At 34.9% G+C, this 23,100-nt stretch overlaps 1 protein-coding gene across 1 annotated transcript; it reads left to right on the forward strand.

Moving 5' to 3' along the window:
- Window position 1: 1 nt before the first annotated feature.
- LOC121381046 lies at window positions 2-11,569 on the forward strand. The gene is made up of 3 exons (XM_041510126.1): window positions 2-21; window positions 9,574-9,745; window positions 10,530-11,569. The coding sequence occupies exons 2-3, from the start codon at window positions 9,575-9,577 to the stop codon at window positions 11,343-11,345; spliced, it is 987 nt and encodes a 328-aa protein (XP_041366060.1). The 5' UTR covers window positions 2-21; window position 9,574; the 3' UTR covers window positions 11,346-11,569.
- Window positions 11,570-23,100: the final 11,531 nt, after the last annotated feature.

Here is a 23,100-nt window from a genome sequence, read left to right on the forward strand (position 1 = left end):
ACCAGATGAAAATATTGACATGTGTGTTTTAGACAGGTTCTAGCACGTACTTATTTCGGCGGCAGGTTTATGCACGAAATGAACATGTTTGTTACAAATTAACTAAGAAAACATGCTCCATGTGACCTTTCGAAGTATTTAATTGCTTATATCACATTTAGCTAGTGATTCCTCTTCCCCATTACATTTGTTTAAATTTTTAAAAGTGTGAAGAAAATACACTTGTGGGCCATATGTAATGTATATTACATTTCCTTCTATTTTGCACCCAGTGACCGTATACTGATACGTATGTTTTTTGTTTGTTAATTAAACTTAATTTTTAAAAAAAGAAGCTTTAAACTTAATAACCAGTGGTTGTGCAGTAAATGAGGATTTGTTTATTTTATTTTGTATTTTTTTGTGGGGTGGGGGTGGGGAGAGGATTAGATAATGGTGTGACATTCTGTAATATGCATATATATTTATTTTGATTGCCGATCAAAGTGTGTTATAACCATAAGTACATTACAATGGATATATACATAAATACACAACTAATTAATTAATATTAATCATTTCCCATTTTTTTAAAAGTCATTAACCCGAGATCCCAATGTACCATTTTTCTTTTGCATAAAATGCATTTGTATTAGCAAAAGTCTCAAAGAAGAAGTTTTAAGTTGTGTAGTTTTAACAAACTGTAATAGCCAAATGTTTTACACTTGCTTGATGGGGCCTTTAATCCATCCCTAATGGGATAAACTTACAAAATTGTAATTTGTGGTGTACAGTGTATATGCCATTTCACCAGTAACACCCCACCCCCAATTATGGCAATTTTATAACTATTTGTTTTATAATATTACAATTGATGCTGTTCATTTTTTAATAAAAAAAAAAAAAAAAGAGACAAAAAGACACAACAAATAATTATGACACACAGCTGTACACCAATACCCCAGGTTCATATTGATCAGTCGGTGAGAAATCAATACACATAATAAAGTACATGGTATTCTTTTGCTATCAATAGACTGGGAGGCCTTGTGTTGCTACGGTCTGTTTCTAAATTTATACATAGGCAAAGTGTTGTACATGTAGAACTTTTAATGGTACAACCACACCTATTAAGGTGTGTACTTTATATAAACAGCTTTAACAGTGATTGACCTAACATGATTATTTTCTATTATTCTTTTAAATAAAGCTGGATGAAATGATGTTGTTTTTACTTTAAAACACATGAAGGCCACACTAATTAGAATGTTTTTTTTGTCCACATATCTGTAACCATTTTTATCAGTGATTGATTGAAAGTGATTGTTTTGTCATTAATTATACAAATGTATTGATAACCAGGAATAGTATCATATGTATTCATATATTTTTTATAGCATTTTTATTATTTATGTTTAAATACAGTACATTAAATTTGTTTAAAAACTTACGTTTAACGGTTTAACATTATTTCACAAAAGTTAGTATTACCCGATAGGACAGTATGCTTGAACCTTAATTGGATATAACCACAAAAATAAATTGAAATGATATAGAAGTTAACTTTGTGTATTCTTTTGTTAACTCTGGCAGGTTTGACCCTCTATAGGTCAGGGCCCGTTCCACGAAGCGACCTTAACGCTAAGATCATCATAACTGGATATCTACTGTATGCACTTAAGGTGATCTTAGTACTACAATCGCTTCGTGGAACGTGGCCCTGGTCAACTACATTCATTTAATTATTGTAAAAATATATACTGTATTTTTACAATAATTAAATGGATGTACTGTACTTCTTCCTTGTTTCAAATAATCTAATGCATACCCCTAAAAAGGTAACGGTTGAAAATAGTTATCGGTCAGATCATGCTGGGGTGGTATTAAGTTTAAAGCTCAATCAAATTAAAAAAGGAAGTGGACTATGGAAATTTAATAATTCTATGTTAGCAAATAAAGAATATGTTAAAACACTAAAAGAAATAATTGACAAAATTAAATATCAATATGCAGTCCCAATATATAATAAAGAAAATTTACAACTAATTCCAACAGATGAAATTCAGTTTATAATAAATGATCAACTCTTTATTGATACATTACTTATGGAAATAAGAGGTAAAACGATATAATTTTCAGCTTTTCAAAAGAAAGCTAAGAAAGAATTAGAAAGAAAGCTTTGCACAGAAATAAAAAATCTAGAGGAAAATGAAAACAGTCAAATTAGATGAAATTGAGGCAAAAAAGAATGAATTAGTAGAATTACGAAAAGAAAAAATGAAAGGAAATTATATTAGATCAAAGGCAAAATGGATAGAAAAAGGTCAAAAACCATCAAAATATTTTTGCCACTTAGAATCTAGAAACTATTACAGTAAACTAATCTCAAAAGTATGATTAGATAATGGAGAAGAAATTAATGAACAGGAAGAAATTTTAAAGGAAACCAAAAGCTTCTATCAAAAACTTTACTCTGCACCCTCTGGGAAAAATGATAATGTTGTGATGGAAAAAATACGTAATTTAAAATTCAATAAATTAAGTGATGACAACGCAAATAAATTAGAAGGCAAAATAACATATTCGGTAGTATTAACATATTTAAAAGGTATGAAAAATGAAAAAAGCCCAGGTTCGGATGACTTTTCAACGGAATTCTTAAAACATTTCTGGATAGATCTGGGTAATTTCATAGTTCGATCTATTAACTATAGTTATTTTGTTAAAGAGATGTCTAATGTCCAAAAGTTAGGTGTAATTACATGCATCCCAAAAGCAAATAAACCAAAAGAATATCTTAAAAATTGGAGACCCTTAACATTATTAAACTGTATTTACAAAATGGCATCAGGTTGTATCGCTAACAGAATAAAACAGATATTAGATTTAATAATAGATAAAGACCAAACTGGTTTCATAAAAGGAAGATACATTGGAGAAAATATAAGACTAATATATGATATTATGCAGCATACAGAAACGCACAACATTCCCGGCCTACTGTTATTAATAGACTTTGAAAAAGCTTTTGATTCTGTATCATGGCCATACGTAGACCAAGTACTTGATATTTTTAATTTTAAATTATCTATTAAAAACTGGATTAAAACGTTTTATAATAAGTCTTTTTCTAGGGTAATACAAAATGGATTCTTATCCGAACCAATTCTGTTAGAAAGGGGCTGCAGGTAGGGTGACCCGTTGTCGCCATATATCTTCATAATATGTGCTGAAATCCTTGCAATTATTATTAGAAATAATCCAACTATTAAAGGCATAAATATAGATGGTGAGGAATACCTAATATCACAATACGCAGATGATACAAGTTTTATTTTAGATGGATCCCCTGAGTCCCTGTACAGTACACTTACGGTATTAGATTATTATGAACATAGTTCAGGTCTAAAAATAAACTACTCTTAAGTCAAAAGCTATCAGGATAGGCAGTAAAAAGTTTTCTAAAGATGTTTATTACCATACACGATGGAAGTTAGAATGGGGCTCTACTCAATTCAGTTTACTTGGTATCAACTTTCCTGTCAACTTGGAAAATATTAATGAACTTAATTTTAACCCTAAGCTACTAGAAATTAAAAATTCATTGAAAAGATAGTCTATAAGAAAATTAAGAGTCTTAGGTAGAATAACAGTTCTTAAAACATTAATAATACAAATTATTACACATCTTCTAATATCATTACTGAACCCAAGAGAAATGTTCTTGAAAACTCTAAATACACTATTTTTAAAATTGATTTGGGAGAATAAACCTGAAAAGTTAAAACGTGATCTAATAACTCAAGACTATAAAGTAGGAGGACTCAACATGTTAAATGTAAGTAACTTCATGATTGCTTTAAAAGGTTCGTGGATACGAAGATTGTTTGTAAGTAATTCAAAGTGGGTTTATCTCTTTAAGTCTGTTACAAACGTATCAACAAATGAATTAATAATATATGGAGATTATTTCATTACGGGAAAAGCCACCCAAGTTCTAAATACGTTTTGGAGAGATACATTACTTTGTTGGGTAAAGATAGAAAATAAACATAATCCTGAAAGCGTAAACGATATTTTATGTACTAACATCTGGCATAATAGTAAAATACTTATAGATCGAAAACCATTTATATATAAAAATTATGCCAGCATAGGCTTATTTTCATAAGTGACCTATTCGATGAACAAGGTGATATTTTGTCTTATGATAAATTTATAAATATATATCATACAACAAATTTCTTATACTATGTTTCACTGGTAAAAGCAGTAAAATCATACCTTAAAAATTTAGATACTTTGAAAGATGAGTTTCACAACATTAAATAAACCCATTCTTCCATTTAAACTAAAACTATTGTTAAAAAGCCAACGAGGATGTAAAGTTATGTACGATATAATAAACTTCAAATCAGTAACGCCAAAATCACAAATTAAATACACGAATCAAGGATTTATTTTTACACCAAGTGATTGGGAACAGTACTATTTGCTACCTTTCCAATGCGTGAACGATTCAACTTTATTATGGTTCCAATACAGATTATTTCAAAGAATTTTAGCTACTAATACATTTTTACATATGATTCGCTACGTCGATTCGAATATGTACAATTTATGTAGTAATTATCCTAAAACCATATCACATTTATTTGGAGAGTGTAATGAGACCAAAAAACTTATGGGATGCGGTACAAACCTAGATATTAACTAAGACGGGGAATATAATTACTTTTAATAAAAATAATATGTTTGGTTTCATAAATAATGAAAAAGATAACTTTCTTAATTGGCTAATTATTAATATAAAATACTATATTTACTGTACAAAAATACAGAAAAAATGCTTAGAAATCACTGCCATTAAAAACATATTGTACAAAAAATTTGAAATAGAAAGATATATTCTATTTTAAAAATGCCATTATGAAAGATTTATTAAAGAATGGTCCCCATGGCTCAACCTCTTTAATGAGTGAGTGATAGTGATATAGATATAATTAATATTAAAAAAATATAATGTATACATATATACATGTAGCAATATATATTAAGACTGATTTAGTGCATGACTTGTTTGGAGATCGCAGGGTTTCATGTCTTATTTAATTCAAAACAACTTCTTTCCTTCTTCTTATGCCATCTATATCTGTCTTGTATTTTTCTTCTTCTTTTTCTTCTTCTTCTTCTTCTAAATCCTTTTTTGATTCTCACCCTTCTTATTCAATATTTTCTCTGTTCCCATTTAAATCTCGGATCATAACAATAGTTATATTATAGATCACTGTCCATGTTCATCTGTATGCATGAGTTGAACTTCACCCTGAATCAGTTTCTATTAGTTTTTGTTTTTTAACACAGTTTGTTGCTGCTTAGACCATGGATACAAATGTAAAGCAGTGATTTGGGGCTTCCAACCCCGACACTGCTATATGATCTGGGACAATAAATATTTCTAAAAATAAAGCTCAAAGCGTATTGCAGACACTGCATTTATTTATTTTTAATCTGGAAGTCGTCGGCTTATTGGAATGGACTGAATACACCATAATTATCTAGTAGACCTACTTTTGGACAATTTTTATTCAGTGTTATGGTAAAAATGAATCATAATTAATTAGCTAATATTGTTCTGAGACAAAATCGAAATCTATCAGTTCATAGTTTTATCTCACACTAACGTGAGATTATGCGCACATATAAAAATAACAATGGAATTTTCCATTACTTTAGGGATTATTCCAAAGGTCAGTTAATTGATTGCCATTGTCGATATTGTTTTAAGTTTTAAAAGCTATTTGCATGAAATCAGAACAAATCAGATCTAAAGTATTGATACCAAAACTTACATGATGACATAACCATCCAAAGATTACTGTAATAAACAATAAGTACGGTACACTTTTATGCTTTGTAATATGATAACAAAGTAAATTGTATATTTTGGTAAAATATTTGTTTTTTCCCAGATTTATTTTTCTTTAGATATTTATTTTATTAAGTGGCCTACTACTTTAGCATTTACAATATCCAAATTAAACACACATGCATTATTACATTTTACTGATGCAGAAAATATTAATTTTGAGGCTATTGTCCATTTGCTTCCGCGGGAACTGATGAATTGGCATAATGAATAAAAATAAAATTCATATGAAAAACATTAATTTATTAAGTTTTTTATTTATACCATCTCAAACATGGGCTTAATGCAGAAGTTTTATTTCTCTTGCTGCTGGCTAGTAAATAACATGTATTCACTAGCCAAATCTATTTGTCCACACGCCACAGTTTTACCTAATATATAATTTTATAAAATAAATATATGCAATGCCCTCAGTATTCAACCACTTAAAAAAAATAGATCCAAGTTTTGTTTATGCATTATACCCATGTTAAAGCAGTGTGCAATAGTATGCAACAGTATGACCAGATGACCACTTTCTAATTAACTAAGATAAAACTCAACTCTGAACTTATGAACATTTACTCCAAGTTTATTGTCTGCTATATAGCACTTTTGGAAGAAAGATTGTTTACCCTACTGCAAATGTTCAAAATACTTTGAGAAAATCGATGTACTTACAGTTAAAAGGAGTATGGAAATATGTCTATAGTAGCATCCCATCTTGCTACAAAAATGGTATGTTTTTTTGTGTAAATAATTTCAGTTTAGTTTGACGTAAGAAGAAAAGTAAAAGTGTTTTAGAAAAAAAACCCAAAACCCCCAAAACAACCCTGTTTTTGTGTGCAATTTAGAAAACAATTGACTCAGAAATAAATAACTTGTAGTAAATTCCAGAGTATAATAAAGTGTTCCCTGTGGGAAGGACCATAGTCAGTATCTGAATACTGAAGCTGTTGCTCCCAAAAAAAGTTTTTATTTTTTTTATATTTATTATACAATGCTTGATAAGTCGTATTCTGCTGCATATCTGTGCGAATAAAGCACTTATTTAAAATAAATAATATACACAACATGAAGTCTGAGGATTACTAGCTATTGTATATTAATTGTTTAATGCACCAAAGATACAAATGGACATTAGCTGTCCGATTCACGATCACTCAACCCTGTTGTTGGCTAAACTTCCTGTACATAATATACCATGCATGCTCAGGTGAAGAAAAAAGTCTAAAAATAAATGCATCTATAATGAATTCAGTCAATCTTAACAGGAGTTCGGCGAAGTAATATGGGAAGTCAATTTGCTTTGTTTCGAAATCCTTTTATACTAATTACTAAGATATTAATAACTAATCATTTCATAGGCATGTTCAACTTGTTTATGCGTACCAGGTCCAATATTTTGTACTCGCCAGTTGGCTACTACATTTTAACAAACAGTCGCCTGTGAACAAAAGTTACTCACAAATGCAAGTGTTTTACTTACAGTGTCTAGCCGTCAAATAATGTTTTGTTTTTTTTTTTTGGGGGGGGGGGGGGAGGAGGTTAAGTGTAAATTAAATATATATATTTTTTTTTTTACAAATTACCATCAAACTGCATAGGTTAAATGTTCTTTTCTAATACAGGTTTTAAGGCAATTGATGGAACATCCAAGGTAATCTGAACAACAAAACCATAATACATGATCAGGGCTATATCTGCACAATGCAGTCGAATGGATATTTGGCAAAATAGTGGATGATTCCATATATCTCTGTCTACTGCCTCATCTATAGGACAACTGCTCCCAAGGAAAACTGTTACTGGAGATTTTATCCCTGTTGCATCGCCACAGTTTATTCCATCCAGCTTGCATTGCCACAAAGAGGACTGCCACTCCCAGACTAGTTTACTAAAGTATGCACAGTTCTACCTTTAGTCTCTTGGTACTGCATTATCTATTAATTCAGAGACCGTGCAAGTCAAGCTGCATCCCTTGGCTGTTCTCACATTTTGTCTTCACTCTTGTATTACAAATAAGATTTAATCTGTATAATTTATTGGTACTTTGTAAAGAAACATTTTTATTTATACTGAATTTCTTTTTCCATTTTTTTTTTGAGTTGGTATGGGTTTAAAACTTAATATCACGTTTTAATGAATTTTAACGTTATTCATTATGAAGTTATATGCAAATTCATTGGTTTCCTTTTGACACAAGCAGACTAGATGTATACATATATACAGTGAGCACATTCAACAAAGAACATTCTAGTTTTGATTTTGGCTGTGCATGCAGTTAAATTTCAATGTGATAACTGGAGGGCTAGTTGAATTTGAGAAGGACCAGTAAGATTGTTCTTCAACTGGGCCTGCTGGCCACCATAGTTTTCATATTAATTTTCAACCCTGATGTAATCTTTCTAAAAATTAATAAAAATATATCGGATTAAAACTCCCAAGATTGTAAGGTACAGGAACTCTTGATAACAAATGGTAATTGCAGCACTTGGCCTAAATAATGAGACAAAAAAGCTGTTGCTGTCACATAGGTCCTAATCTAACTGGCAAAAATGGCCTCCCCCCTGCTAATAGTTTGCTCAAGTTGTCAAGTTATTAGCTGTAATGAGAAGTCAAAGTCTCTGTAACATGTCATGCTGTTTGCTGTGTTCAGTCAAGTGTTGTTTGGTCCTCTGCCCAATTCATTTTAGCAATGCCAGAAAAGATTAAAATTGTTTTTAAGTTAACATAACAATATATTAATTATCAGTAAATAAATATGATTGCAATTTTAATGAAAATATCCAATTGTTTTGCTTAAATTTGAATACAATGAGTAGTATTTGTTAATGAAATATTACAATTCGAATAGAGAGTATCATTCTGAACCTTTCTGAATGAATACAGTTGTGTACCCCTGCGTGTGCTGTAACCTCACCGTGGTGCAGGGGTGTAACATTCTCTTTGAGAATGGCCAATACAGCACAAATTGAAATTTTAAGTAAAAGTCAGTATCGATCTGTGATGTTTGTATTTTTGCACAGTTCTTTACACTGTTTTTATTTAAATATTTACCTTAGTTTGACACCCGATAGCCAATGTATTTTTCGTGCTGGGGTGTCGTTAAACATTCCTTCATTCCTTCGAATACAATTGTGATGAATATAATGAATCATGAAATGTACCAATACATTTTCACTCTGCCCATGTTTTATCACACTTCTCCCATTTTTCCTAGTTTCTGAATTCTAGATTAGGGTGTGGCCATATAGAGTACTTTTGCTGATGATTAGTTGGAAATAATCATGTACCGTGATGTAACAGATTTAAATCATCCTCCACTGTGGGATTTCAAATCTTGGACCCTCTGATAGTTCTGTGTTCTACCACCTGAGCTAATACGTACCTGGAGATCTCATCAGCAACTGTCAGTACTTAGGAATCACTTATAATACAAACTCTACTATTGTGACATCTGATTCACAAGACTTGGAGCACTGGTTAGAATGGGAAATAACTAAATAACTTAACACACCTTAGATATAGCTCAGAAATAGATTAATTCCACCGAGTTGGGATGAGACACACGGCATTTTCTGGTTTTCAAAATACATCACCTAGATTATGGACACAATGAATAATGATACTTTGTTATTTTCATTAACAGATAATGGTAATTATTTCATCTTTATTTTTTCCAGAATGCCACGAAGAGGAAAAAGGAAGTCTACTTTAAATGGTAGAAAGCCCAAACTGCACTTCACAGAGAGCCCAGTGCAAATCGAAAATAACCCTGTGTCTCCTGTACTTGGGGCTGACAATCCAGTGACGGCTAAATCTATTCCGCTAGAGGACTGCAGTAACATATCATGGGTAGGTACTGAATTATAATCAGAGTCAAACTTCACGATTTTGAGGTTGAAGGGGTTGCTCAGGATAAGCATAATAATTGTTCATTTGCGGGAAAATACAGGATTTGTGGGAAAATACAGAATTTGCTGGGGTGTACAAAATGTCACGTGATTTGCTCGACTGGCTGCAGGTATTCAATTTTGTTTTCCTGACATGATTATGACATGATCATAAACATTTAAAACATGGAAAATAATACGGCGCTAAGAGTTATCTTCCTTTGCGAAACACGGTTCGAAATGAATTTAGGGTGTACAGCTGACAAAAAAAGCTGTAAATTCAGTACATTTTAAGGAATTTGATGTTATGTTATGTTATTAAACTCAAACTCAAAATGTGTGTGTACTTTATTTAAAAGTTTGAATGTAATTTTTGTTTAATTATAAAACAAAGATATAAAAAGTAATAAATTTGTTACACATTTTTTTTGACAGGGCGTACAATCCTGTACACTCTGTCAAAAAATGCTTAACTAATAGTATTGTAACCTGTGGGATTGAAGCTGGTGGGTTCAAAATTATTTATTCTGACACATAAACTTGTGTAAATGTGTGCTATAAAAGTCTACCATCAACACCAAATAATTAATGGTCTACACCAGTCTGTCGTGTACATTGTACCTGCTTTCAGTCAAGTGCCCTGCCCTATTTACTTTCTAGGGGAAACACTATCTAACCAATTTTTTTTTTTAATTCATGTATATTTTATAGTTTATTACTAATTCAGTCCTTTTATGTGCCTTTAGATATCGCCCAATTTCAAAGAAATCAGAAGCAAATTCCATTTGGGTGGATGTCGGAGAAATTTGAGATTGCGAAAGACTAGCTGTACAACGACACAGCGACACAGAACTTCAAAAACAAGATCAGGGCACCAGTGTAGTGACCAAGTGAATAATACAACAGGAAGAAGAACGCAGAATAACAGATGCAAATATAAACCACTGATTTTTCTTCAAGATTCAAACGAAGAAGAACTGGAATCTGAACTCCACAGTATTTCAGTTCACAACAGTCCTGAAGCGGAGAAAACACTGTTGCAAGGAAGTGAAAACTTTCAGGATAATAATGCCAACTTCCACACACCTGTTTTCAGTAAAAAACAAACTTCAGCTATTTCCAATGATTTTAATGCCACCATACAGGATTGTGGTACAGAGCATCTCCCTTGCTTGTGTCAGTCTCCGGAAACTAAAAACAGACATTCCTGGGCTCAGAAACAATGTGCAACCCTATGTCCTGTACATCAGCCATTAAACAACAGTAGATGCATAATAAAGACATCATCTATAAAGAACCATCAGTGTTCAGGGATCTTGAATTCTTTTTCACAGAAATTAAACGGTTCAGATTCAGGTACATCTGTTTCACCAGGCAATGAAAACTTGAGAAGGTCTCGACGTTTAAGAGAGAAATATCTCGAGGCTATTAAATTGATCCAGTGTCCATCTCCAAAAGGCAGTGGTGGGAATGTGAAGGTTTTGGTTGAAGATACGCCAGAGAGTGAATATCACATCAGATTGAAGAGAAGACAACTCCGGAAACTCGTAATGCCATTATGAATACATTTTTCAGACACACTGATTGACTGTTTTGGAAAAGGATCTGTAACCTGTTAACTTGCATGGATTTCAGTATAAAAAAAAGAAGAAAATAGTTCACTGAATCAAATGAGAAAGTTGACGATACTGCTTATTGACAAGAATAACCTTTGTGGCTACAGGTGTTGTTTGTTGATATTTAATACCTAATGATTAAATGTTGGGATTCTGTACAAGAATTGGTATATTGTGACTTTTGTTTTTTTTACAATAATCATCAGCATAACATTTACATCATTCAGCTCAAAGTTATTTAATCTCTTAATTTTTCTGGATTTTACTAACATCAAATTATTAGGCTCCATAAAATTATTTTTAAGGCAAGGGGGATAACTCATGTCATTGAGTAACGACAATGAGACACATTGGTATATATATCAAAATATTTTGGTTTAGTGCCAATCATTCATACTATTTTCTTATATAAAAATATATGACATTTTACACTGGTCTTATTTTATAAATTATTTTTAATATGCACATGTGCTTCATAACATTTCTTGTGTTATTAGATTTGAGTCATTGTACATTAATATTTCGTTAAGAGACTTTCCATTTCGAATTTAAAAAAAATGGTACACAGGAGCCTAGCTTCCATATACGCAAGTACGCAGCTGCGTACCACCTGAGATTACAAATATTTTTTAAAATTAAAATATAGAATGTAAATGCACAGCCAATAGCATTTTATTCCATCACCAAAAAAGTCTGCGTACCACCTGAAAATCCCAACTTAGGCCCATGGTACATATATAGCTCCCAAGTAAAAAGATTAGTTTTAAGGGGTATTCGGTTTAGAGAGGTTATGTTCTGTACTGGTATTTAAGAAGGGATTGAAAAACATCATAAACTGCTGTCAAAATGGTGATAATGTCTTGTCACAAAATGTGTTAGCCACTTAGAATGAAGACCAAAAGTATGTCGGACCTTTTAACTAAAGGTAGAGAAATATTTGGAAGGTAACCGTTATTTGCCATTATGCTTTAAAGCTCTGCATGCTGCACATAGTTAAGTCTTCCTGAGATGCTCTTTGCTGCCCGGTGGAAGTCCCATATTTTAACCCAAATTTAAATGTGTGTGTTCCCGCTATCATACTAATAAAATAAAATAATTGAAATCCACCCAGAATATTTTTAATAATTTTGCTAGCGACAAGGATTAGGGGCTCGGTCTCTCTCATCTCTGCTTATACCAGCAAACGCAGTTGCACCAACAAACCCCCAACACTAATTCTGATCGCCTGTAGATTGTGGAATTTTAATATTTGTACAGCATTACAAAGTTTGGGTGTATCTTCAGGGGTAGGAATTCTCCTCGGATCAGCTGTTTCCTCGCATTTTAATCATCCTTTCCTCCAAAATGTGTCGGATGGCAAAGATTTTAACCTAGAATTTTGAGAATTTCTGGGACCCCTCTAGATTTTCTCTTTTTTTACAGTTCACCAATTCCCACACCTGATCTTGTTGATTGTTTATCTACTTGCAGTACGTACAGTTGAAAGACTGACTACATCAACAGACCTATTAAATTAACTATTCCAGGCACCTTAATTTGAATAGATATGACACGTGTGTGTTCAATCTGTGGTCATATAACAAGTACCCCCACCTCCCAATAGCTAACCAAAAGAGATGCACCTACAATCCTTTTTGTGGGATGGTGCCCATTACTCCATGCAACTATCAAAAAGAGTAACGTATATAACATTGTTTATTATATGCTGTATATTAAACTAACTTAGAAGACCGTAAATTAAATGGATGTTTTTTTTAAATATGGTGTGAAGTAATACACTGTGCGATGAAAATAATATGAAATACATTTTTACTTTATTAAATCTTTTAAAGACCTTCCAAAAAATTATCACAAACAATCTGACATTTTTAGATAAAAACGTTTTATTGCACTTTTTTGACATTAACTACAGAAGTGTATTAGTGCCACCACACACAATAAAATAATTCTATTTGCCAACAAATAATGTTGAAAAATCAACTTAAACTTTGGAAAAATCAACTTTAATGTTGGTAAAATCAACTTTAATCTTGGAAAAATCAACTTTTAATTTGGGTAAAATCAACTTCTCTTTCAAGAAATTCCACACATGTCCTGTCCAATTTTTATTTCTGGAGTATGGTTTGAGATATTTTCTAGTCACTTGCAGTTTGAACTTTGTGATGGCATGTCGACATGGAACAATTTCTCAGAAGACGTGGCATCATGCAAGTCGTTTTCGACAAAATGAATCCAAACGAAAAATCTCACCCAATTCCGCTACCAGCAATTTATAGTAAGTACAAGCCTAAGCTTGATAAGCTGGAGGCCACCCCGTCTCCGATCATGAATATCCGTAATGCTGTGAGAAGAGATCGTTGATTTTTTATTTTATTTGTACAACATTCAAACGCTAAACATTCCAAGGAAGACCAATAATAACAGATTTCATTAAATATATTTTTCAAAGTGTGTTTGTTTTGTTTACCGACACCACTAGCGTACCTTGATGTATTAATCATCGGCTATTGGATGTCAAACATTTGGGTTTTTGACACGTAGTCAGATGAAACCCGCTACCAGGAATGGGGGGGGGGGGGGGGGGGGTGTCAATGGGGTAAGTAAGAAGAAATCATTTCTAATGTGTTGTGTAAAATACCGTCGGCTGGAGGGGGTAACACTCCGCCCAGGGGGGATTTGCGACCAATTTGTTTTAGAAAGCACATGACAGAAATAAAAGATGGTATGCGGTATGCATGTGTTTGCCTTCTGTAAACAGGTTATTTTGGCGACGGGGTCAAAACAAACGCAGTTTTTCCTTCTTTGAGCCCTATTTTTTGAGTGTCGGGGGTATGGTTAATTGATGTTATGTAACACAAAAAAACCCTGACAAACCTGTCAGATTTGGTCTTGTTGGACTAAAATATACGTTTTTTGTACTTGTAAATAGAAAGAAAGAAATGGTTTATTTAACGACGCACTCATCTCATTTTATTTACGGTTATATGGCGTCAGACATATGGTTATGGACCACACAGATATAGAGAGGAAACCCGCAGCAAGGGATCTTTTATATGCACCATCCATCAGACGGTAGTACATACCACGGCCTTTGATATACCAGTCGTGGTGCACTGGCTGGAGTGAGACGGGCCCACCGACGGGGATCGATCCCACACAAACCGCGCATCGAGCAAGCGCTGTACCACTGGGCTACGTCCCGCCCCTAAAATGTGAACCAAGTTATATCCACAATATCAACTGACAGCCATATTGGCGGCTATCTTGCATTTCCTATGATGTAAAGGCTCAATGGGTAGGTGTAAACCACTTGCACCGACCAGTGATCCATAACTGGTTCAACAAAGGCCATGGTTTGTGCTATCCTGCCTGTGGGAAGCGCAAATAAAAGATCCCTTGCTGCCTGTCGTAAAGAAGAGTAGCCTATGTGGCGACAGCGGGTTTCCTCTAAAAACAGTGTCAGAATGACCATATGTTTGACGTCCAATAGCCGATGATAAGATTAAAAATCAATGTGCTCTAGTGGCGTCGTTAAATAAAACAAACTTTACTTTTTTTCCTATGATGTAATCTCAAACCAACCTTGTAAATGGTTTAAATGAATATTTTTTTACCCCAAAAAACCTATGGCTAGACACGAAACTTATCATTCCAGGTTTAATATGAACGCAGTTATGGCCGGTAACATGAAATGGCGGCAATATTGGGCGCCATCTTAAATTTGTGAAAACCCTCAAAGAATTCCTTGGCTTATCTAAAAGGGGCATCCTTTGCTACACTACACAAATCAACTGAAAAAAACCTATATACAACAATTTCAGGCTCAATCATAGTTCCTCCGAACTACTCATATTAAGTATCACTACATTTTACGCTGCTGGTGTTCGGGGTTGGGGGAGGGGGGGTAGGCTGCAAATTGAACAAGCTTTCAGGCCCACATAGTGGAAAACACCCCCACCCCCTTAGAGGCGAGGCGAGGATGGAGGGCTATTGGCAGTTGATGGTCTATATAGTCGGTTTGGCCTCTATTCTGATGGTGGCCATTCTGAATAGTTTGGCCAATATTTTAGTCAGATAAGTTACAGTGCCCTCGACACTTTCATTATTTTACACGCCAATAATTCCATTGTTAGCATTTATTCACTCATATCAACAGATAGACGAAAAAGGTGCCCGTGGGATGATAGATGAAGAATTGGAGGAATTCTTACCTCACAGGGGCGATCGATTTGCTCTACGAGATTATCTGTCAAAAAAGTACCCCACCAACGAAGACAAAGAAAGCAACTCTGATGGACCGACTAAGGGAACGTCTGAAAACCCCCGATAACGAATCACTGATCAAAAGGAAACTCCAGTGAAGAAGTCAAATGCTTTAAAAGAAACACACATAGTTGGGCTTGGCTGGCATCATTACAATGAAAAGCGCAAAATGTATTTGCAGGTTCGAGAAAAGCAGGGGGGTGGGAGGCGCACAGTCCTATTAAAAAAAACCAGAACAAGAAAGACATAATGGAAGAATGTACGAGTCTATTTTTTCCTGATGGTGAGAGCCAGCAGGGGAAATTAGAGATCATGATACATGAATTAACGGATTTCCAGCTGATGCCGCGGGCAGATGGGAATACCACTATTGGTGATATGGTTGATGTAGCAAAACTGCAGAAACTCCGGTTCTACTTGAACACCAGACAAAAGCAGACAGACATGAACTATGCAAACGACTTGCCTCTATTTGATGATGAACTTCCAGATATTGATGAAAATCCAGTTACTACCACCACCCAGCTACAAGTTGCCACTGCTACTCAGTCACAAGATGCCACTGCTACTCAGTCACAAGATGCAACTGCCACCCAATCGCAAGATGCCCCCCCCCCCCCCCCCATACTGAAGTGTATCACCTAGAAGTGACAAATGATCCAGGTCTACTGGAACCTATTCACAATTCAGCATGGGAAAATAGTTTGGGCGAAGTGGTCTTTCCACAAACTCTGCCTATTGACCCATTCCGACAACCACAAGAATTCGAGATAGTGGTCCAAAGGAGCACATTTTTAGAGAACTTATCAAGTTATTCAGAGAAAAACCTGATGTTGATTTTGCTCTTGACATAATTTCAGCTCATGTGATACTCCCCAGTGGTAACGCTGAAGAAGCGCAGGATAATGGTGGTATAATGAGGGATATGCTTACTGAGTTTTGGGAAGACTTCTATGAACAATGCACAACAGGTAGCTCGATAAAGGTACCATGTTTGCGTCATGATTTTGACTCAGCGGACTGGAAGGCCATCGGGCATGTCATTGCCATGGGTTGGATCCTCCAAAAGCTGCTGTCAATACGATTGGCACCAAGTTTCCTGAGTGCTTCTTTATATGGTTTCGTTCAAAAAGACTTGAGGGAAGAATTCTTCCATTTCATCACAACCAGTGAGCGCAAAGTCATCACAGATGCACTAGAAGACTTTGATTATGTAGACATAGATGAATTACTAGAAATCTTTTCTACTCACGAGTGCAAAGTTTTGATTACCAGGCATAATTTAGGGACTGTGGTAGACCAAATTGCTCAAAAAGAAATGGTTCAAGAGCCGTCATTTATAAAGGGATGTTTCTTTGACGTGTTGATGTATTATGGCTTGACTATTGACAACAAAACGGCCCCCACGTCCAGGAAACTGTTATCGATAATCGATTGTGAAGAGGTACGTACGTGAAATTGATACGGATGGCAAGATGTTACGAACATTTCTGCGATTTCTTACAGCAAGCGACCTCCTGCTGTACGACAGCAATGGGAACCATTACTGAATTGTTGTGAGACTTCGCGTAGACCAATAGCCCATACCTGCGGTCGTGTTTTAGAACTACCGAAATTCTACGAGAGCGTTGAGTAGCAACGTGTGGGTAAAGGACATATATTCTAAACCACGGTAACACTTGATGAATCTAGTTGTAATACAGACTACACTCTTGGATATTTTTGCAACTGAAATACTATTGTTGCATACAAATATGGTGTAATCTCTCCCTAATTTAATCAGGTATTTTCTCGTTTTAAAAAAAAAAAAATATTATTATTTAGTTTTTTGGCCCAGAAATGTCGATAATGTCAGGGATGGGGTCCTGTCTTTTTATTATTGTACTCAATATTATGTTGTTACAAACAAAGTTATTTTGTTTTTATTTTTGTATTCTGTCCTAATCTGGCAAATGTTCGCTCAGTGAGCGAGTTTATGTGAATTTTTCACTGTTTTTATGAACGGAGAGTTTGAAATAACACTTTTCTTACTACATTAAAAAAACCCACCTTTGGTCCAGAAATGTCAGGGATGGGGTCCTGTCTTTTTATTATTGTACTCAATATTATGTTGTTACAAAGTTATTTTGTTTTTATTTTTGTATTCTGTCCCTTTCCGGCAAGTGGTCGCTCAGTGAGCGAGTTTATATGAATTTTCCACTGTTTTTATGAACGGAGAGTTTGAAATAAAACTTTACTTACTACATTTTTACTTACTTTATTACTACCTATTAGACTCTTGGCCGTATATATTGCAACTGCAGCTGCCGTATAATGTCTTCATTAATTCGTCAACACGGCTGTCAACCAGAAAGTGCCTCCGCGAATACTTTTCAAACTTGGATATACCTCAACGTTCCAAGGTCAAACTGAGGTCATTATAGTTTGAAATATATGGAAGTTTAACATCATAATAAGGGAAAATGGTTTCAAAATTTCACCAAAAGTGAACTTTGACCTACTTTCACAAAAAAAAGACGACCGGATCATAAGGAGGCGTGCACGCAAAGTTTGGGTGCATTCGCACAATTGATTTTGTAGAGCACGAAAATTATAGTAATGAATGGATTTTTGGTACAAATTGCTTGGGCTATATCAAGAAATGTTAGCGTCGTAGAGCAAACAAATGGGTCATAGAGACCTTGAAGTCCTTTGAAATCCTGAAATTTGACGTGACCATTTCAACAAATTGGTACTTCAAGATCGTTACAGTTCAAATGTAATATTGACAAATCAAAGCCCATACTATATATAGTTTACTGTGAATGTTTAATGGTAGCATTACGGTTGTCATGCACCATTTTTAAAACACTAAACTGGCATATCTTAAAATCGATATTTCAAGGTCATCCAAGGTTAATGGTAACAAATGGAAGCTGATAAATAACTTAAGTATTAGTGTTAGTGTAATTGTGCACCATTTGGTAGTTATTGATACATATTTGAGATTTGATCTGTCACGGTCCTTTACGAGTCACTGGCATGGTGCCAATTGGAAGTGCATGTGGAACTTCATATGAGTGTTCGACGATGTCAAACGTGTATAGTGTTAAGGAAATGGTTGCGTTTACCTCACGAGTTGACCTTAGTTAGCATATATCAGTAAAACGACCAGTAAAAGGTTTCACTAACAGTGTTTATTGTAATCTGCAAGAACAAAGTATAAATAAAATAAATATTTCTCCCCGTCTTTTATTACCCTATAAAGAAAACATTTCATACACTTAGTTCATTTCTTTTTCAATAAATTGACACCATTTTGTATTTGTTTTATGTTTTACAATGTGAAACTATTTTCAGTGCGGGACGTTTTGATTCGGTTCGGCAGACCTTTTAAACATTCACTGCTCAATTAGTTTACTAGTAGGTTCTGCTGTCTGTATTTTTGTTCATAGAATGAGAAAGGAAACCCGCTTCCGCCACTCCATGGGCTACTCCTACCGAAAAAGCAACAACGGATCTTTTATATGCACTTTCCTATAGAAAGAACAGTACATACCACGACCTTTGGTACACCAATCATGGGGCACTGGTTAAGACGGGAAAAAAACAATGGGTCTACCGAGGAGATTCGATTCTACGACCCAAGCTCCTCAGGCGAGTGCTCTACCAACTGAGCTACAAGCATCCCGCCCCGCTCCCACCAAAATGACGTGTATCAATAGTCCGTCCCAGACTCTATTAACAGTCTTTAATGTAAATAAATTCAGTTCGGCTTGACGTAAGAAGAAAAGTAAATAACACAATATTCCACTATTTTTGTGTGCAATTGAAAAAAATGTTTCATTAATAAATAAAATTGTTATACATAAATGATATACGAGTAAAATGTCCACAGCGTTAATTCCGCCATTTTGTTTATCGGTTGTAAATCTTAATTATATGAGAAAACTACATGTATTTAAGATTTACAACCCATAAACAAAATGGCGGAATTAACACAGTGGACTTTTCACTCGTATTTGTGTCAATTTTATTTATTTACGATATATTTATAATACTTTTTCGTTATTTCGAAAACACTTTTACTTTTATTCTTACAAGAAGCAAAACTGAATTTATTTACAAAGCACTGTTAATGGAGGCTGGGGTGGATTATTGTTTCGTTTGGAAAGAACTTTTGCCGTACGTGCAGTGTATTCATATTTGTACATATGTGAACACTACGTCCGATTATCGGGTCCCATTGTCGCATGCACTGCCGCATGATCGTATCCGTATCCGTATCCGTGTATTATATACGTGAACATAACGGGGTCCTGTACGACACCTGACATGAAAGAGACGTGTAAAAATTATTGGCTATTTCTTAAGTTCGACCTACATGTCGACCCAAGCCGACTAATAATGTTTACATGTTGATTTCATATCGGATGACGTACAGGTCAATTGTACAGACGCGTGGCCTATGCAGCGAGCAGCCTAGTTGGGGGAAAAAACCGTTTTAATCATTTTAAATCTGTTATTTTTTTTAAGGATGTGTAAGAAATAAAATACTACATTCGAGTCCGTACGACACCATTATCGTACAACTCGTTTAAGAACGTATCCAACTCGCTTTCGCTTGTTAGATATTTTATTAAACAACTCAGTTTTATGAAAAAATTGTATCAAACAGCCACCCATGTAGTGTTCTCTATAAACATGCTAACTAGCATGAAATAACATAATAAACAACGACAATTTTACGAACAGTGGGTTATAATTTGGTCCAGAAATCTTACATAACAGGCAGCGCCAGACATTGCTCGGTCATTCTGTAAAACGCCGGAATTTAGTAGCATGATATTTTCGAGATGACACTTTGTTCCAATGTCTCATGTCTCTTGGAACAATAAAAAGTCACGTGATCTTGATTTCACCTTTCAAAATCATCCAAAGCTAAAGGTTATGACACCAAATGAAAGATCACATATTGTTTTGTATAAGTGTCATATAGTGCTAAATGATTGAAAAGTGTTCATTAGTCATACCTCAACTAATTGACATTTAGCTTGAGGCCAGTGCAGACTGGTATATCAAAGGCCGTGGTATGTGCTATCCTGTCTGTGGGATAGTGCATATAACAGATCCCTTGCTGCTAATCGGAAAGAGTAGCCCATGAAGTGGCGACAGCGGGTTTCCTCTCTCAATATCTGTGTGGTCCTTAACCATATGTCTGACGCCATATAACCGTAATTAAAATGTGTTGAGTGCGTCGTTATTGTCAATATTCTACTGTTTACGTAATCATTTGTAGAAACCTTTTTAAACCCTTTGTTTAAACCCTTGTAACTTCTTTGTAAATAAAGTTTATTTAACCATCAATTAAGTATTTTAAAGTATTTTAAGTATTTTTAGCTAATCCTCTGTATAAACGTTTTTAACTTTTAAAACTTAAAAAAAAAACCCACTCCCCCACCCCTCTCGTTCCGAGTACAGTTTCTGACTCTAGTCAGAAATCGTGCTCGAAACGAGCGTGCTTGAACATTAAATTGATATAAGCACGTAAATTCCCGACATCTGACCTGACAGTCATTTGTGGGCATACATACATACATAGTTGAGCATAGTTTCTGTGTAAAATCTAGTTATTGCCCTTGGGATGGTGATACGAAAGTGTGTCTTTTTATCTATTACCAATAAAGATGTTGTATTTTGTTGGGTGCCCAGCCATGTTGGTATCAGGGGTAATGAAAAGGCAGATTCTGCTGCCAAGTCTGCTTTGGATTTGCCTCATGCCATACTGATTTTAAATATAGTATTAACCAATTTATCTTTTCGACTTGGCAACATGATTGGGACGATGCGATTGCGATCAAGCTTTATACCATCAAGCCGGTCTTGGGAGAGTGGCAGTCTTCCTATAGACAGTGCAGGAAGGATAAGGTAGTCTTTTGTCGTTCCCGCATCGGTCATACTTATTTAGTCCGGATCCCAGATACCAATTTTTATAAGAAAACTGCATATTATGAAGATTTTATGAAACTTTCAGGGATTGAAGGTAACATATATGGCTTCAATCTCAGAAGGGGTGCCAACTCATCCGGGCACTATTTTCAAGATGGCCACCATTTTTTCAAAATGGCCACCGTTTTTCGAGGTGCGAACACTAAAAATTATAGAAATAACCGATTTCAATGATCTTAGTGTCGATTCATATGTTTTTGACAACTCTAAAACTGAATGTTGGGTTTGTAATTTCGAAAATCCAACATGGCGACCCGTAGCGGCCATTTTCCAACATGACCGCCATTATTTAATTTATAAAAACAAAACAAACCAATTTTCACAATCTTGGTGTCGATTTATATGTTTTTGACCATAGTAAGACAGATTATGAGGTTTAAAATTTGGAAAATCGAATATTGTGATCAGTAACGGCCACTTTCCAAGATGGCTGTCATTTTTTGGGAACTTGAATAACTATTGAGACTGAATGATTTTGGTGTCAAACTATATTGTTTTTGTCAGCATTAAGAATAGATCTCTAGAAATTTGCTACTGTCAGTTGGCATCGTACCATGCAACAAATTCAGAGACGCCACTCTTGATGAAGGCCATATCCTGCCTTATGCCACTGTTTCAGGAAGGCTCGTCTTCGATTTCGAGGATCGTTCACGGTATGGATATGATCAAGCGTGCAGTTAATAATGCCAATGGTTCCCAGGTACCTGCGATCGCAAAGGCGAAACTAATACAGTGGGCTTGGCCTGAGAAATATGGTGAAACACAGTTCGTCTTTGTATTTGGTTCGTTACACATTGAACAGGCATTCATGCGAGTCATTGGTCAATGGCTTGAACACAGTGGTTGGAAAGGTGTGTTGGTACAAACTGGTATTTATACAGAAAGCAAAGTTGATGCCTGCATCAAAGTTTCCCATATCAAGAAAACTGCTTATCTGCTTCAAGTAACAGCGGTCTCACTTGGTATCCTGCTGGAAGAAGCGTTCAAAGAAAACGGCGAGCAAGTTGCATTTGAAGATTGGTGTTTGGAAGAAGCTAAACAGCATCCACTGTTCACATTTGTCCGCTCGATTCGTCAACGCAACTTTGGTTTGTACCTCACTTCACTGAAGAAGATGCTACCATGGTTTTTCGTAATGGACCACCCAAACTACTCGCGTTGGCTTTCGGTACATGTGAAAGACCTTGTCGAACTCGAAACTACTGCGCCTGCCATCTACCGAAGATTTATCACCGGAGACTTTGCTATCTGTAAAACTCATAGGCCATTTTCGGCGATTGGAATTGATCAAGCCCATGAGCAAAACAACGCAATCGGACTTACTGAAGACAATGATGCCTTACGTAGATGGAATATAGTTGGACCATTACTAAGTGAACTTATCAACGAATTCGAGGTTGATCTCAACAAGAACTCTGCTTCTGTAAATCCGAAACACCATGAGCAGTAT

The sequence above is a fragment of the Gigantopelta aegis genome, chromosome 9 (genome assembly GCF_016097555.1).
Source record: "Gigantopelta aegis isolate Gae_Host chromosome 9, Gae_host_genome, whole genome shotgun sequence".
NCBI classification, from domain to species: Eukaryota; Metazoa; Mollusca; class Gastropoda; order Neomphalida; family Peltospiridae; genus Gigantopelta; species Gigantopelta aegis.

What these genes read in the sequence shown, in the direction of transcription:
- LOC121381046 (XM_041510126.1), top strand. Translation starts at nt 9,575, where the DNA reads ATGCCACGAAGAGGAAAAAGGAAGTCTACTTTAAATGGTAGAAAGCCC. An exon ending in ACTGCAGTAACATATCATGG is followed by an intron (nt 9,746 to 10,529) that starts GTAGGTACTGAA and finishes ATGTGCCTTTAG; the next exon opens with ATATCGCCCAATTTCAAAGA.